At 45.4% G+C, this 13,822-nt stretch overlaps 1 protein-coding gene and 1 long non-coding RNA gene across 3 annotated transcripts in view; one reads left to right on the top strand and one right to left on the bottom strand.

The window, feature by feature from the left end:
* Positions 1 to 13,822, top strand: part of LOC115094240 (dynein assembly factor with WDR repeat domains 1-like) — an 80,715-nt gene that overhangs the window by 51,894 nt on the left and 14,999 nt on the right. For both annotated transcript variants that reach the window (XM_029607077.1, XM_029607076.1), the window contains exons 5-6: positions 2,044 to 2,233; positions 2,690 to 2,798. In XM_029607077.1, the coding sequence (XP_029462937.1) occupies positions 2,044 to 2,233; positions 2,690 to 2,798 (299 nt within the window). The remainder of the gene's footprint in view (positions 1 to 2,043; positions 2,234 to 2,689; positions 2,799 to 13,822) is intronic.
* Positions 1 to 13,822, bottom strand: part of LOC115094241 — a 41,771-nt gene that overhangs the window by 14,888 nt on the left and 13,061 nt on the right. The gene's annotated exons all lie outside the window — the stretch shown is intronic.

Below are 13,822 nucleotides of genomic sequence, written 5' to 3'. Positions count from 1 at the left end.
ATTAAAAAAAAAAAAAAATGAAGGTGAATGCTGTGTTAACTTTTATATAACTTTACAACTGCATTTCTATTGGACTCTCTTTCTCTTCTGGAGCTGAAATTTAATGCCAAGAAGTGCAGAGTTATGCTTTTGGGGTTCAGTAATCCAAAAGAGCTCTAAGCAATAGAGGGTGAATACTAATGTGCACAGACTGAGAAATATACCTTGAGGCGATTGTGTCTGGAGATCTGAAGATTGCGAAACAATGTGACAAAGCAATGGCTAAAGCCAGAAGAATGCTGGGCTGCATAGAGAGAGGAATAACCAGCAAGAAAAAAAGAGGTGTTAATGCCCTTGTACAGGTCCTTGGTGAGGCCTCACCTGCAGCACTGTGTTCAGTTCAGGAGCCCGTATCTCAAAAGGGACAGAGACAGGACGGAAGTGGTCCAGAGCAGGGCAACCAAAATGGTATGGGGTCTGTACGAGAATATTTATAAGGAGAAGCTGAAGGATGTGAATATGCATACCATGGAGGAGAGGAGGTGCAGGGGAGATATGATACAGACCTTCAGATACCTGAAAGGTTTTAATGATGCGCGAACTTCGAACCTTTTCTGTTGGAAAGGAAACAGTAGAACTTCAGATACCTGAAAGGTATTAATGATGCGCGAACTTCGAACCTTTTCTGTTGGAAAGGAAACAGTAGAACTAGGGATCATGATATGAAACTCCAGGGGGGTCAACTGAGAACCAACGTCAGAAAATATTTCTTACAAAGAGGGTGGTGGATGCCTGGAAACCCTCCCGGCAATGGTGGTGAGAACAAGAACAGTACTGGAATTCAAGAGGGCATGGGATAACACTGAGGCTCAAACATAGGAATGAACAACTAGGGGAAACTATATTAACTTTAGGTGTGACATTTCTGCAAGGGAGGGGGTAATTTGCACAGTGTGGCAGTTACTACCCTTCACAGAACACACTAGGGAGTAACTGCCATGGAGTGGCAGTTACTACCATAAGCTACTGGCTGAGCAGTCTTTATCTGTTGTCAATTACTATCTGGCGCATGCTCTCACAGATCCTACAGCATCTTGCCCCCAGTCCTAGCTTCCTTGGTAAAAGGGAGGCAGGGATGGGGTCACTCCAAGTCTGCGTGAGCATGCAGAATAATAGACCCCATGCTGATTTTGTTCTATTTTGCTGCTGAGGTTACAGCCTGATATTATTCTGGCCCACAAAGTACTAGATTGGCTGGAGAGGGCGGGGATAGATGCTGTTTGATGAGGGTAAATAGAGAGAGAGAGAAAAGGAGAATGCTGTATCTGGGCAGGGGAGGGACAGGAGGGCCTTTTCCTGGGCAGTAATGGGGGGGAAAAAGTGGGATTCTGCTAGGCATTGGAGGTAAGTGGAGAAAACAGAGAGGGAGTTGTTACTGGACAGGGGTGGGGAAAAATAAGGGAGATATTACTGGGATGAGAGAGGGAGCTGTTTCTGGGAAGGGGATGGCATGAAGGGAGAGAGATGGCTGCTGCTAGGCAGTGGTGGGAGAAAGAGAGGGAGCTATTGCTGAGTGAGGGCGGGGAGAAGGGCTTCTGCTGGGCAGGGGATGGGAGGGAGAGAGAGAGGAGAGAGAGAAGGGGCTACTGCTTAACAGGGGCTGGAACGAGATGTGGGGATGGGTTGCTTCTAGATGGAGCTGGAGGGGAGAGAGAGAGGAGGGAATACTGCTGGACCAGAGCTGGAGTGATGCTTCCGGGCAAGGGTTGGGTGGGACAGAAAGTGGGGATGCTGTGCTAGAGCTGCTGCTGATACATTGCAGGGAGGGTGGGCAGGGGTACAATTCTAAATATCTGCCTCGAATTCTGAAAAAGCTAGTCCTGGCTTGTGCCAACGGGGTTTATTCTCCTATTAGCACAGATTTTGACTCAGGCTGGATGGGAGTTTTTGGGCCCTGACTGGTGAAGAGAAGGCAATAAAGGAGTAAAGAAAGTATAGGAGAATTACACAAAATAGCAGTAAAACGTGTGCATTTGAAGCTTTCTCTTCTTCTCTCTTGCATAGATGCCAGTGGACTGGTAAAATTCTGGCACCTCTCCTCACAGACCTGCTTACACACCCTCACCGAGAATCGACAGACACTAACCTCTGTGTTTAACCATTCGGGGAAGCGTTTCCTCACTGCTGGTTCCAACACTGCCATCCATGTGTATGACACAGAGACAAAGCATAGAGTGAGCACCTGCCAACCCAGGTATTGTATGAGCTGGGTGGGATGGGAGAACATGCGAATTGGAGGAGAGGGACAGAATGTCTTCTGCCAGCCCCGGTATCATATGGGCTGGAGATTTGTGCAGTGATGGCCTCCTGCCAGCACCGGTGCATTGGACCTGGGGTGGGAAGTGGAGCACAGGGAACGTCTTCTGCCAGTCTAGGTAGATTTTGAGCCCATGGTGGCGGGGCAGCAAGCTTCCTGACTCCCGTTTTGGGCATTTACCTTCTACTGTGTATCCAGCAACAATATGGGTCCAGAAACGCTGGGGACTCTCTCAAAGCCCCAGTCTACTCCCAGCTGTGCTCATGTTTTGTTTCAAATATTATTAAACGGAAAGTTTTAGTACATTGTTATTTTGGACGATCATTTGTAGCCCTTTACTTGAAAATGATATAGTTGTATGTTAGTTACTCACAATGTCTATCTCACTCTCAGCCCTTCAATGACCATCATGAACGGCCATCGCTCCCGAGTCTTTGCCTTGGCCTTTCACCCAGAGAGTAATGAGCAGTTTATTTCTGGTGGCTGGGATAATACAGTACAGGTGAGTGAGCTGTGCTCAGGTGGGTCAAGATCCCATTTCAGTTAACATAGTACCATAGTGAATGACCGCAGATAAAGAACAATACGGTCCATCCAGTCTACGCAGCAAGTTTCTTTTTGTGTGTGTAACAGGCTACCCTCAAGCCTTCTGTTAAGGGTAGAGCAACGGCCCGCAACATGTAAGCTACCCCCAAGGTTTAATAGGAAAATTGCCCCATTTCTTCATTTATTTATTTTTTATTATACCGTCATTTGGAGGGGGACCATCACAAAGCAAAGGAGAAGAGATAACAATATGTCAATAAAATTCAATTCTTAGAGGTTAAAAGAAAATAAATCAATAGAGATAATAAAAATAATAAGAGATAAAACCTAAAAAGAATATGGAGTAAAACAATTAAGAACAATACCATCATTAAAAAAACATTGGTAATAGACATAGATAAAAGAGCAAACATCTAAATAAGGCCGGACTGCATTGTATTACTCTGATTCCTGATAAGCCATGTTGAAAAGCCAGGCCTTTAGGTCTTTTTTAAATGATCTTAAGTCTGGTGGTTGCCGTAGTTCAATTGGTAGGGAATTCCATATTTTTGGAACTGCAAGTGATATGGCTCTGGTTCTGACCTGAGTAAGATAGGCCGATTGAACAGAAGGTATGGTGAGCAAACCTTTGTTCACTGATCTTAGATTTCGTTGCGGTGTATGAAGTTGAATGGAGGCATTCAGCCAAGCAGTTTGTTCCCCATGAATGATTTTATGTAAGATACATAAAACTTTATAATCAATGTGGAATTTAATAGGCAGCCAGTGTAGGGATATTAGTACCGATGTGATATAATCACATTTCTTTGTACCTGTTAAAATCCTGGCTGCTGCGTTTTGTAGTATTTGAAGAGGGCGAATTGTTGACAGAGGTAGGCCAAGTAGGGGTCCTCTGTGTTTGTCCCACACCTTTTTGAATGCCATTACCATTCTTTTCTTACCACCTCTTCCTGGAGGGAATTCCATGCATCCACTACCCTTTCCATGAAGAAATTTTCCTGACTATGGGCCTCATTTTCCAAAGCTATTGCAGGCTTGCGCTGTTAGCGCAAGTCTGCGATAGCTAGCGAAAGTAGCGCAGGCCTGCGCTACTGAAATCGGGGCGGAGTCGGCCCCAGAAGAGGAGGAGTTGGGGGCGTCACCGGGGCCAACTCCGCGAGGACGGCGCACAGAGCGGAAAGGTAAGGCCCTTTTCGCTCGCTATTTCGCGCCCAATAACTACACCATAGAAGGTGCCAGCAGCGATCGCACCGCGGCGGTGTGATCGCTGCCAGCTAGCGCAGGACCGACCCCCCCACCCCAGAGTAGCACAATTTTCTAAAGTATCGCAGGCCTGCGATACTTTAGAAAATGAGGCCCAATGTCCCTGAGTCTTCCTCCTTGGAGTTAACTAACAAAATATCTGTTTAAAATGTTTGTATGTCCAGAGGTCAGCAAGTCTGTGGCTTAATCCCTTTGCTGCCAAGGTGTTTGCCCCCTAATGGCTAAAGAATCTTTGTTTTGTCTAGTTTTTGTTGGGAGGAGTTGCAATTACATTTTTATAAAGAATAATGTATTCCTTGTTCACATGCAGCTAGGCAAGCCCTATAGCCTTTATTTTCAGTTTGTGATAGGCTTTCTACCTTGCGAGACTGGAAGATTGGGTTTCCAAATGGCAGATGTAATATAATGTGGACAAGTGCAAAGTGATGCATATAGGGAAAAATAACCCTTGTTGTAATTACACAATGTTAGGTTCTATCTTAGGAGTTACCGCCCAGGAAAGAGATCCAGGCATCATAGTGGATAATACATTGAAATTGTTGGCTCAGTGTACTATGGTGATCAAAAAAACAAACAGAATGTTAGGAATTATTAGGAAAGGAATGACAAATAAAATGGAGGATGTCATAATGCCTCTTTCCCTGTACGTATCCCGATCAGTCCAGACTCCTGGGTTTTGCCTCCCCTCCAGCAGATGGAGACAGAGAAAGTTTTACTGACACTGCCACATAACCCGAGGTGCCACCTGCAGTCCCTCAGTATTTCTCTGTCTCCAGCAGATGGTGGAGGTGCAAAGCCTGCAGTCTGACTTAAAAAAAAAAAAAGAAAGAAAAAGGGATATTCTGATCAGAGTCTTCAAAGAACCTACCAAGGGGTTGGTAGATCCTGGTAGGGTCATCCCCCCTGGTTCCTGAGGTGGATGAGCAGGGGTTCGGGGACCCTTTCGTTGCTCAGTCCTTTACCGCTGGTCAAGGCTGAAACCTGGAGGTCCCAGTTCCATCGCCCTGCAGGGCTGCTTGAGCCTTGAGCCATTCTTCTTAAGGGAAGTGCCTCTTTTTTTCCTTTGGGGTATAAGTTTCCTTTCTTAAAAAAAAAAATCTTTTAAGAGGTGAATGAAGGCAGTCACAGGGGATTGCCATGGGATGACATATTTTCCCTGTCGCTGCTGTGCTGTTTTATCCTAGCAGGTGGCTCCGAGCTTGTTCCCCCCTCCTCCGGCAGTGCTCTCTGTTGTTTCTGGGGCCGATCATCATGCTGCGTGGAGACACACACACACGACTGTCCCATGAAGGGCAGTGCTCCCGATGCCTCTCCGGTTGGGAGGGCCCGTTGGGGAGTGCAGCGACAAACAGGCACTCCCAATGCCGAGAGCCTGGGAGGCTCTCTCTGGCGCAGTGGTCGGCTGGCGATGCATTCCCGCTGAGCACGGGAATAGAGGCCATTTTGTCCTCGTTCAAGGTTGCTGTGCAGGCCGTGGATGGGGAGGGGGATTTCCCTCCCATCTTGTCACCAGTGCCAGCGACCTCTGGTGGGGGTCCAGAGGTTCGAGGGCCCTTTTCAGGACATGAAGAGGATGTCCTGGGGGATTCAGAATCTTCTTCTTCTTCGGACTTTGTGCTTCTCTTGCACAAAGCATGTAAAGCAAGAAAGTCCCTGCGGCACAGGGCTGCTCAGGAAGCTCCCATGACTCCTGCTAAAAGACATAAGCCTTCTGAGGCTTCCGGGGGCCTCGAGGATAAGGCGGGTTCCTGGGCTTCCGGCCCCGACGCCCGCCACGGACAGCTCCCCCGAGGATTCTTGGGCTGATGATGTTCCAGTGTAAGGACCTCCGGGCTCAGATCCGACTTTGGTGGACCAGGATCCAGATCAGGAGGTATCGAAGGTCCTGGCAGTTGACGATGATGACCCCAAAATGGTTTGGTTATTCCACAAGGAGAAGTTGGCTCCCCTTATACCAGCTGTTCTACAGGAGCTGGGTATAGAAGTCCCGCAAGAGCACTCGTAATTGGGAGCAGTGGATCCGGTCATGGTTGGCTTTCGGGGTCCTACACGGGCTTTTATTTTCCACAAGTCTGTCAGAGACTTGCTGTTTAGGACTGGCTTAAAGGTCAGCAGGGCCATGGATAAATTATATTCTTTGCCTGAGAACATGCTAGAGCTTCTGAAGATCCCGAAGGTGGATGCCTCTGTGTCGGAAGTTACTAAGAAGACGACCATTCCCATAGCTGGTTCGACGGCATTAAAGGATCTTCAGGATAGGAAACTGGAGGTGCACCTCAAGAAGATTTTTTAGGTGCCTGCCCTAGGCGTTCGAGCAGCTATACGTAGCAGTTTTATGTTGAGAACCGGCTTATGCTGGGTGCAGCAGTTACAGGCTGACAGGCCCTTATCTGAGTCTGAGTTGAGACAAGCCGAGCATCTGGAAACCATGGTGGCGTACAGTGCTGATGCCTTATATGATCTCATCCAGACTTTCTCCAAAACTATGATATCATCAGTTTCAGTTTGGAGACTCAACTGGTCGGCCGATGTTTCGTCCAAGACCCAGCTGGGTTTGCTACCTTTTAAAGGGAAATTGCTATTTGGCAAGGACTTGGAGGAGATGATCAAATTTCTTGGTGAGAATAAAGTCCACAAATTGCCGGAGGACAAGCCGAAGGCGAAAGGCTCCCTGCTTCCCGTTCTTACTTTAGAGCCAGTCGAGGTCTTCAGGGGGTTCTCAGAGGCAGTCCTCAGGTAGGCAATCCTCTTGGAATCAGCCATTTTGGGGGCGCAGGTCGAGCAGGGATGCCTCCTCCCTCAGCGGTGGAGGAGCCAAATCTGCACACTGAGGCAAGGCCGGACCTCTCCTGAGTCCCAGTGATTGGGGCCGGCTGGCTCTGTATTATAAGGAGTGGACCAAGATCACGTCGGATCAGTGGGTCCTAAATGTGATGTCAAGGCTACGCTTTACAATTTGCTCTTCCATTAAGAGATCATTTCTTCATCTTTTCTTGTTCTTATCAAGAAAAGAGGCTAGCAGTGTGGGAATCTGTTGCTCGTCTTCACCAGCTTGGGGCCATCATGCTTGTACCCCTAGAAGAGCAGGGGTTGGGCAGATATTCCATTTATTTTGTAGCCCCCAAGAAGGAAGGCATGTTCTGGCCCATTCTAGATCTAAAGAAGGTGAACGTCGCTCTCAAGGTTCCTCGTTTTCGAATGCACACTGATCGGTGATCGCCTCAGTGTGCAAAAGAGAGGTCCTGGCATCTGTGGATTTGACCGAAGTGTACTTGCATATCGGAATCCAGCCCGAACATCAGAGGTATCTGAGATTCATGATTCTGGGAGAGCATTTTCAGTTTTGAGCTCTGCAACGGCGCCCAGGACCTTTTACCAAGGTGATGGTCATGGTGGCGGAGGTGCTCCGGAGGGAAGGTGTCCTGGTCCATCCTTATCTGGATGACTGGTTCATTTGGGCCAAGTCGGAGATCCTTTGTCAGGAGGTGGTGGAGGTAGTCCTCCATTGACTGTGCTCTCTGGGTTGGACAGTCAATCTGAGCAAAATTCAGCTGGTTTCTTCCCATCATTTGGAGTTCTTGGGGGTGCTTTTCGATACCAAATTGGGGAAGGTTTTCCTATCCGAAGATCGGATTTCCACGTTACAAACAAACAGATTATTGCAGAAGCAAGTACCTAGGGTCTGGAATTATTTGCAAGTTCTCGGGTCTATGGAGTTGGTTCCATGGGCATTTGCTCATATGAGGCCCCTGCAGTCAACATTGCTATCCCGTTGGGACCCGCGGTCAGAGTAGTTTCAGCTCCCGCTCCCCCTCTTGCAGTTTGCTCGATCCAGTCTCTCCTGGTGCCTCATGCAAGACAAGCTAAAATGGGGTATGGACTTGGAAATGCCGAACAGGACAATCCTCACCACCACTGCCAGTCTCTCCAGGTGGCTCATTTGAAACAAATCGAAGAAAATTCTTTTTCACTCAGTGCATAGTTAAGCTCTGGAATTCATTGCCAAAGGATGTGGTTACAGCAGTTAGTGTGACTGGGTTTAAAAAAGGTTGGATAAGTTCCTAGAGGAAAAATCCATAAACTGCTATTAATTATTAAGCAATAGTAGCTTGTGATCCAGCTAATGTTTGGATACTTTCCAGGTACTTGTGACTTGGATTGGCCACTGTTGGAAACAGGATGCTGGGCTTGCTGGACCCTTGGTCTGACCCAGTATGGCAATTCTTATGTTTTGTGTAATATATGTGGTCACACTTGTGTGTAACCCTCTGTAACTGGAGCAAATATATGGAACTACATCATTTGACAACAGGACTGCTCCACTTTAAAAGCAATTTTGAGTAGCAATACATTCCAAGGAAAAATCTTGCCATCCATCACCACCACCCTTTTTTTGTCTAGTTTTAGAAAAATGTAACACATGGCAGCATGCCTTATTTTGCAGAAGGAATAAACAGCCTTGACACACGGTCTCTCTTCTCTGCAAATTCAGTGTATGTACAATGAAATATCCAAAAGGAAAAATAATGTAATTCAAAGGAGTTACTGATATATAGAAGAGCTCTTAAATACATACACAAAACTCACAGCCCCCACTTTCCCATGATTCCATTGCCACTGCAGAATGTAGGCCTGGCTGCAGAATTATAGGATGCCTGGTCATTTAAGAGCTAGGTCAGCCATCTTCCTTCTTTTCTGCTTCCGATGCAGGTTGCCTCTCTCTCATCTTCTGCGGCCACCCTGTATCCCTCCTTTGGAGCCCTTCCCTCCTGCTACTCATGCAGCAAGTCCAAGTCGGAGCCCTGGCTCCTGCAGTTGATGTGCAGTAAGGCCTGGGCTGCTCTGCATCAATTCTGTTGCTGGCACAGCCTGGGACCACATTTTTGCTGCTGCGGTGCAGGACTGTGTGGGCCACTCCATCTTCTGCTCTTCTACTGCCAACACAGTGAGGTCTGCCAATTTCGTGCAAAGCCTGGTCCATCCTACCTTCGGTCCTCTTAGGGTGGCCTCTGACATATTCCTGGAAAACAGGACATTCCCTTGGAAAAAAAAACCTGTATGAAACATTTCTACTGTAAAAAGATTAACCTCTGTCTCCTCTCCTCCCTAGAAGTTAGATCAGTGCTAGTGACACAGGCTGGCAGTATAGGGTCGCAGGAAGCATACACTCTGAGTCTCTGCAGCTGCTGCTCCTCCTCTTCCTCTCCCTCTTCCCCCTTCCTTTCCTATGTTTTGCAATCAAAAAGGAAGCATGCACCATAGGGGAAAAGCAGCCGAGGGTACAGAGGACATGTGCTCACCATGTTTCCACCCTGCTGACATGCTATAACTGAGGGGAACCTAAAGGAGAGGAAGGGAAGATGTAGAGAAACCTGGGAAACTGAAGAAGAAGTGGGGCATGGGAAAGGTGGAGAAAAGCATAAAGGAAAGGAGAGGAGAAAAAGAGAAATCCAATGGTAGGGACAGATGAAGAGAACCTTGGCAAGGGAGGAGGAAACAGGGAGGAAGTTGGAGGGGAGAGATGAAGTTAAGAGGTATGGAAGATGGAGAGGCACCTGAGAGAGAGAAGAGAGAGGCAGAGAAGAACCTGATGGGGGAGGAGGGGATACATGGGAAGGAGGGAGGAGACGGAAACAAATTGGAGTGGGTAGGTGGAGATACGCTACTTATCTGGATAAGAAAGATAGCTGGATAAGTCTTAAATAGAGCTGCTTAGCCAGCTAAGTTGGAATTTATCCGGCTAAGTGGTGTGCAACTGCTCTGCATATGTATTTTTACTTCTTTAAAAATATACATGAGGAGATTTTACGTGCATAATTTACCCCCCTTAAGTCAGTTTTATGTGTGAAAGTTGGCAGATTTTCCCGCATGCGTGTGTCAGTGAAATTACCAGTTTTACAAAATTGTTCAGAGTAGTTAAATCACAAGCAGATTGTGATAAATTGCAGGAAGACCTTGTGAGACTGGAAAATTGGGCATCCAAATGGCAGATGAAATTTAATGTGGATAAGTGCAAGGTGATGCATATAGGGAAAAATAACCCATGCTATAGTTACAAAATGTTAGGTTCCATATTAGGAGCTACCACCCAAGAAAGAGATTTGGGCATCATAGTGGATAACAAATTGAAATCATCGGTTCAGTGTGCTGCGGCAGTCAAAAAAGCAAACAGAATGTTGGGAATTATTAGAAAGGGAATGGTGAATAAAACGGAAAATGTCATAATGCCTCTGTATCGCTCCATGGTGAGACCGCACCTGGAATACTGTGTACAATTCTGGTCGCCGCATCTCAAAAAAGATATAATTGCGATGGAGAAGGTACAGAGAAGGGTAACCAAAATGATAAGAGGAATGAAACAGCTCCCCTGTGAGGAAAGACTAAAGAGGTTAGGGCTGTTCAGCTTGGAGAAGAGACGGCTGAGGGGGGATATGATAGAGGCGTTTAAAATCATGAGAGGTCTAGAACGGGTAGATGTGAATCAGTTATTTACTCTTTTGGATAGTAGAAAGACTAGGGGGCACTCCATGAAGTTAGCATGTGCTCATTTAAAATTAGTCGGAGAAAGTTCTTTTTCACTCAATGCAGAATTAAACTCTGGAATTTGTTGCCAGAGGATGTGGTTAGTGCAGTTAGTATAGCTGTGTTTAAAAAAGGAATGGATAAGTTCTTGGAGGAGAAGTCCATTACCTGCTATTAATTAAGTTGACTTAGAAAATAGCCACTGCTATTACTAGCAATGGTAACATGGAATAGACTTAGTTTTTGGGTACTTGCCAGGTTCTTATGGCCTGGATTGGCCACTGTTGGAAACAGGATGCTGGGCTTGATGGACCTTTGGTCTGACCCAGTATTGGCACGTTCTTATGTTCTTACCAATAATTCCATTAGTTTGCCCAGTTCATCTGAAGGTCATCAAGACACTCCTGGCTCTTTAGCCTGAACCCCCCCCCCCATTTCACCCAGACCGCCCACCCTGTTAATATTTCACATTAAAGACATTTACTATCATTTAGGCCAGATAAAAAGCAAGTGTAAATATATGCGAGTAAGCTGCCAAATCTACATGCTAAAATAAAATAGCAATTTACGGGTAAACGTTGGCCCCACCTAGGAACGCCATAGACCTCTCCTTTTTACATGCGTAAATTTACTCACAATACCTTAGTCATGCATGTATGTTTGAGGTTTATAAATTAGCATATACATGAGTACATGCTATTACATGCCTATATGCTAATTTTTACACATGTGAACTTTTGAAAATTCACCTTTGTGAGTTTTGCTTGAGCTACTTTTTTAGGTATGAAGATGATCTCTTGGATTTTATCTTTCCTTATAATCCTGCTGCAGTCCAGACTGGTGGGTTTTCTGCCCCTTCTAGCAGACAAAGTCAGAGGACACTCCTTTTTGTGACATCATCACAGGTGGCTACCAAGGTGCAACTCTGGAGTATGCCAGTATTCTCTGTCTCCAGCAGATGGAAGGACATAAGTCTGGGACAGCAGGATTTTTTTCTCCCAGGTTTTCTAGTTTCTTTTGCCTAGTTGCATGATCAGAGCCTTTTTCTTGTTCTGAGTTCCAAGCTGCTGTATTTCAGTTCAACAAGCTTTCATTTGTATACTTCTGGTCCTAAAGGGCGTCTGATAGAGTTCATGAGGGTGGTTATCTGGTTATTACCTTAAAAGGATCCTCTGGTAAAGAAAATCCAACCCCGCCCCCTTCTTTGTCTTCAATTCTCTCTCCTTTGTTTAATGTTTAAAAATAAAAAAGAAATTAGAATTGGAAAAAAAGCTGAGAGACAATAGCATAATTTTCAGCAGCATCTGAAATATCTTAATGGAAGGGGGTAAGTTTATATTTGGGGCTTGGCCATAACGGTGAATATTTTTCTACTATTTTCTTTCCCCTCTACCTTTGCTTCTTTGGGTTGTGGTGACTTCTGGAATCGACCACTGAAGCAACTGGGATAAATATGCAGATGGGTCCGCAATCTCCCCAGTACCTGGCCAGCTGCTGAAGGAGCATGGGTGGGAGCAGTTCAGGCCTAAAGTGGGTTGTGGTAAATTCAAGAGTCAACCAAGCTCGAGGTGGCTTGTAGTGACTTTGGGAGTTGACCACCGAAGCAGCTTGGAGAAGTATGCAGATGGACTGCAACTTCCCTAGCACCTTTTTTCCTTACCTTTTCAGCTACTTCTTTAGAAATACTTTTTTTTATCTCTCTCTTTATTTACTTTCCTAACAAAAATGTTAGTTGCCTCTATAATATCTTCTTTTAGTTTTGCTCACTGCTCTTCTACTTCTCCTAGATTATTACTCTTGTATTCCCTCATTTTAACAAAGTTTTCCTGACAGCTGGGATCTTCACCTCCTTTGCCTGTACTCTAATACTGAACCATATCATCCAAAAACTGTCCCCATTGGTAACCACAAGAATGGTCATTGGACCATCAAATAGCACAGGAGCTATTTCAACTTTGGAGCATGCCACAAATAGATTACTTTGCAATGCCATTGAATAATAAAGTTCCCCACTACTGCTCCAGGATACCAGCAAGGAACAGTCTAGCGATGGATGCTTTTACAATACCATAGAAACAAGGGATTTTCTATGCATTCTCCCTGATTCCACTTATAGCCAAAACAGTCTAATGATTTTGACAGCTCTATTTTTATCACCAGTTTCTGTGGTTTCAAAGCCTGGCTTAGGGGTGGCCAGATTTGGTCCTCAAGAGCCACAAACAAGTCTGGTTTTCAAGATATCTGCATTGAATTTGCATGCGATAGATTTGCATACAGTGTCTTCAAAATGACTGAGACTGCTCTTTAGGCCCTGGGTACACAGTTAGAAAAAGAAACTTCCTCATTTACTCAAATAAGACAAGATGACAGCTGAATCTGCTAACGGCTATAGAACCACAGATTACATATGGCTATTGCATGCTAGGAGAAATAAATCAATAATCATTAGAGGCTAAAGTGTACCTTATATAGAAATAAGAAGCTGTTTACAGCTAAAAGTTCATTAGTTCACGTAGGCAACACGTAAGCTTATCCCGGGACAAGAGGGATGATAGTCTGCACATATGGGTGACATCATCGATGGAGCCCCCTCACGGAAAAATTTCTGTCAAAGTTTCTAGAAACTTTTGGCTGGCACACTGAGCCAACTGAGCATGCCCAGCATGCCATGATCCCTGCATCCACAGGGGTCTCCCTCCAGTCTCTTTTTTTCCACGCTGCTTTTTTTTCTTAAAATTAATAATTTTATTAAACTTTTCATATAACATTGCCATTACAATATCCATATGAATACAGAATACAGAAGACATCCCCAACTCCCCCCTCCCTTCCCTACCCTCATCAGCGTAGTGGAGCTATAGCCCAACTGCTACAGACTCCTAGGCATTGATGTCAGAAAATTGTTTCTCACATGCATACTATAAGGTCAGCATACTCAATACACAATGCTTATAAAAGAAGCATGTCACTGTGAAGACACATTGGAAAACAGTTGAAAAGAAAACCATTCCCCCCCCCCAAGTTGTTAATAATCAAGGCATCTCCCCATATAGCAACTGATTTTTGGAGATAATGGCAGGTTACATTTGAGAAATATAATCCATAAATGGTTTCCAAGATTTAATAAAAGAGGACCTTCTCCTGTATTTGATAGCTGTTAAAGAGGCCAGCTGATAGTATGAATGAAGTTTATCT

The sequence above is a fragment of the Rhinatrema bivittatum genome, chromosome 6 (assembly GCF_901001135.1).
Source record: "Rhinatrema bivittatum chromosome 6, aRhiBiv1.1, whole genome shotgun sequence".
Lineage (NCBI taxonomy): Eukaryota > Metazoa > Chordata > Amphibia > Gymnophiona > Rhinatrematidae > Rhinatrema > Rhinatrema bivittatum.
Note: the sequence above shows the minus strand (reverse complement) of the source record. Positions and strands in the feature narration are given on the sequence as shown.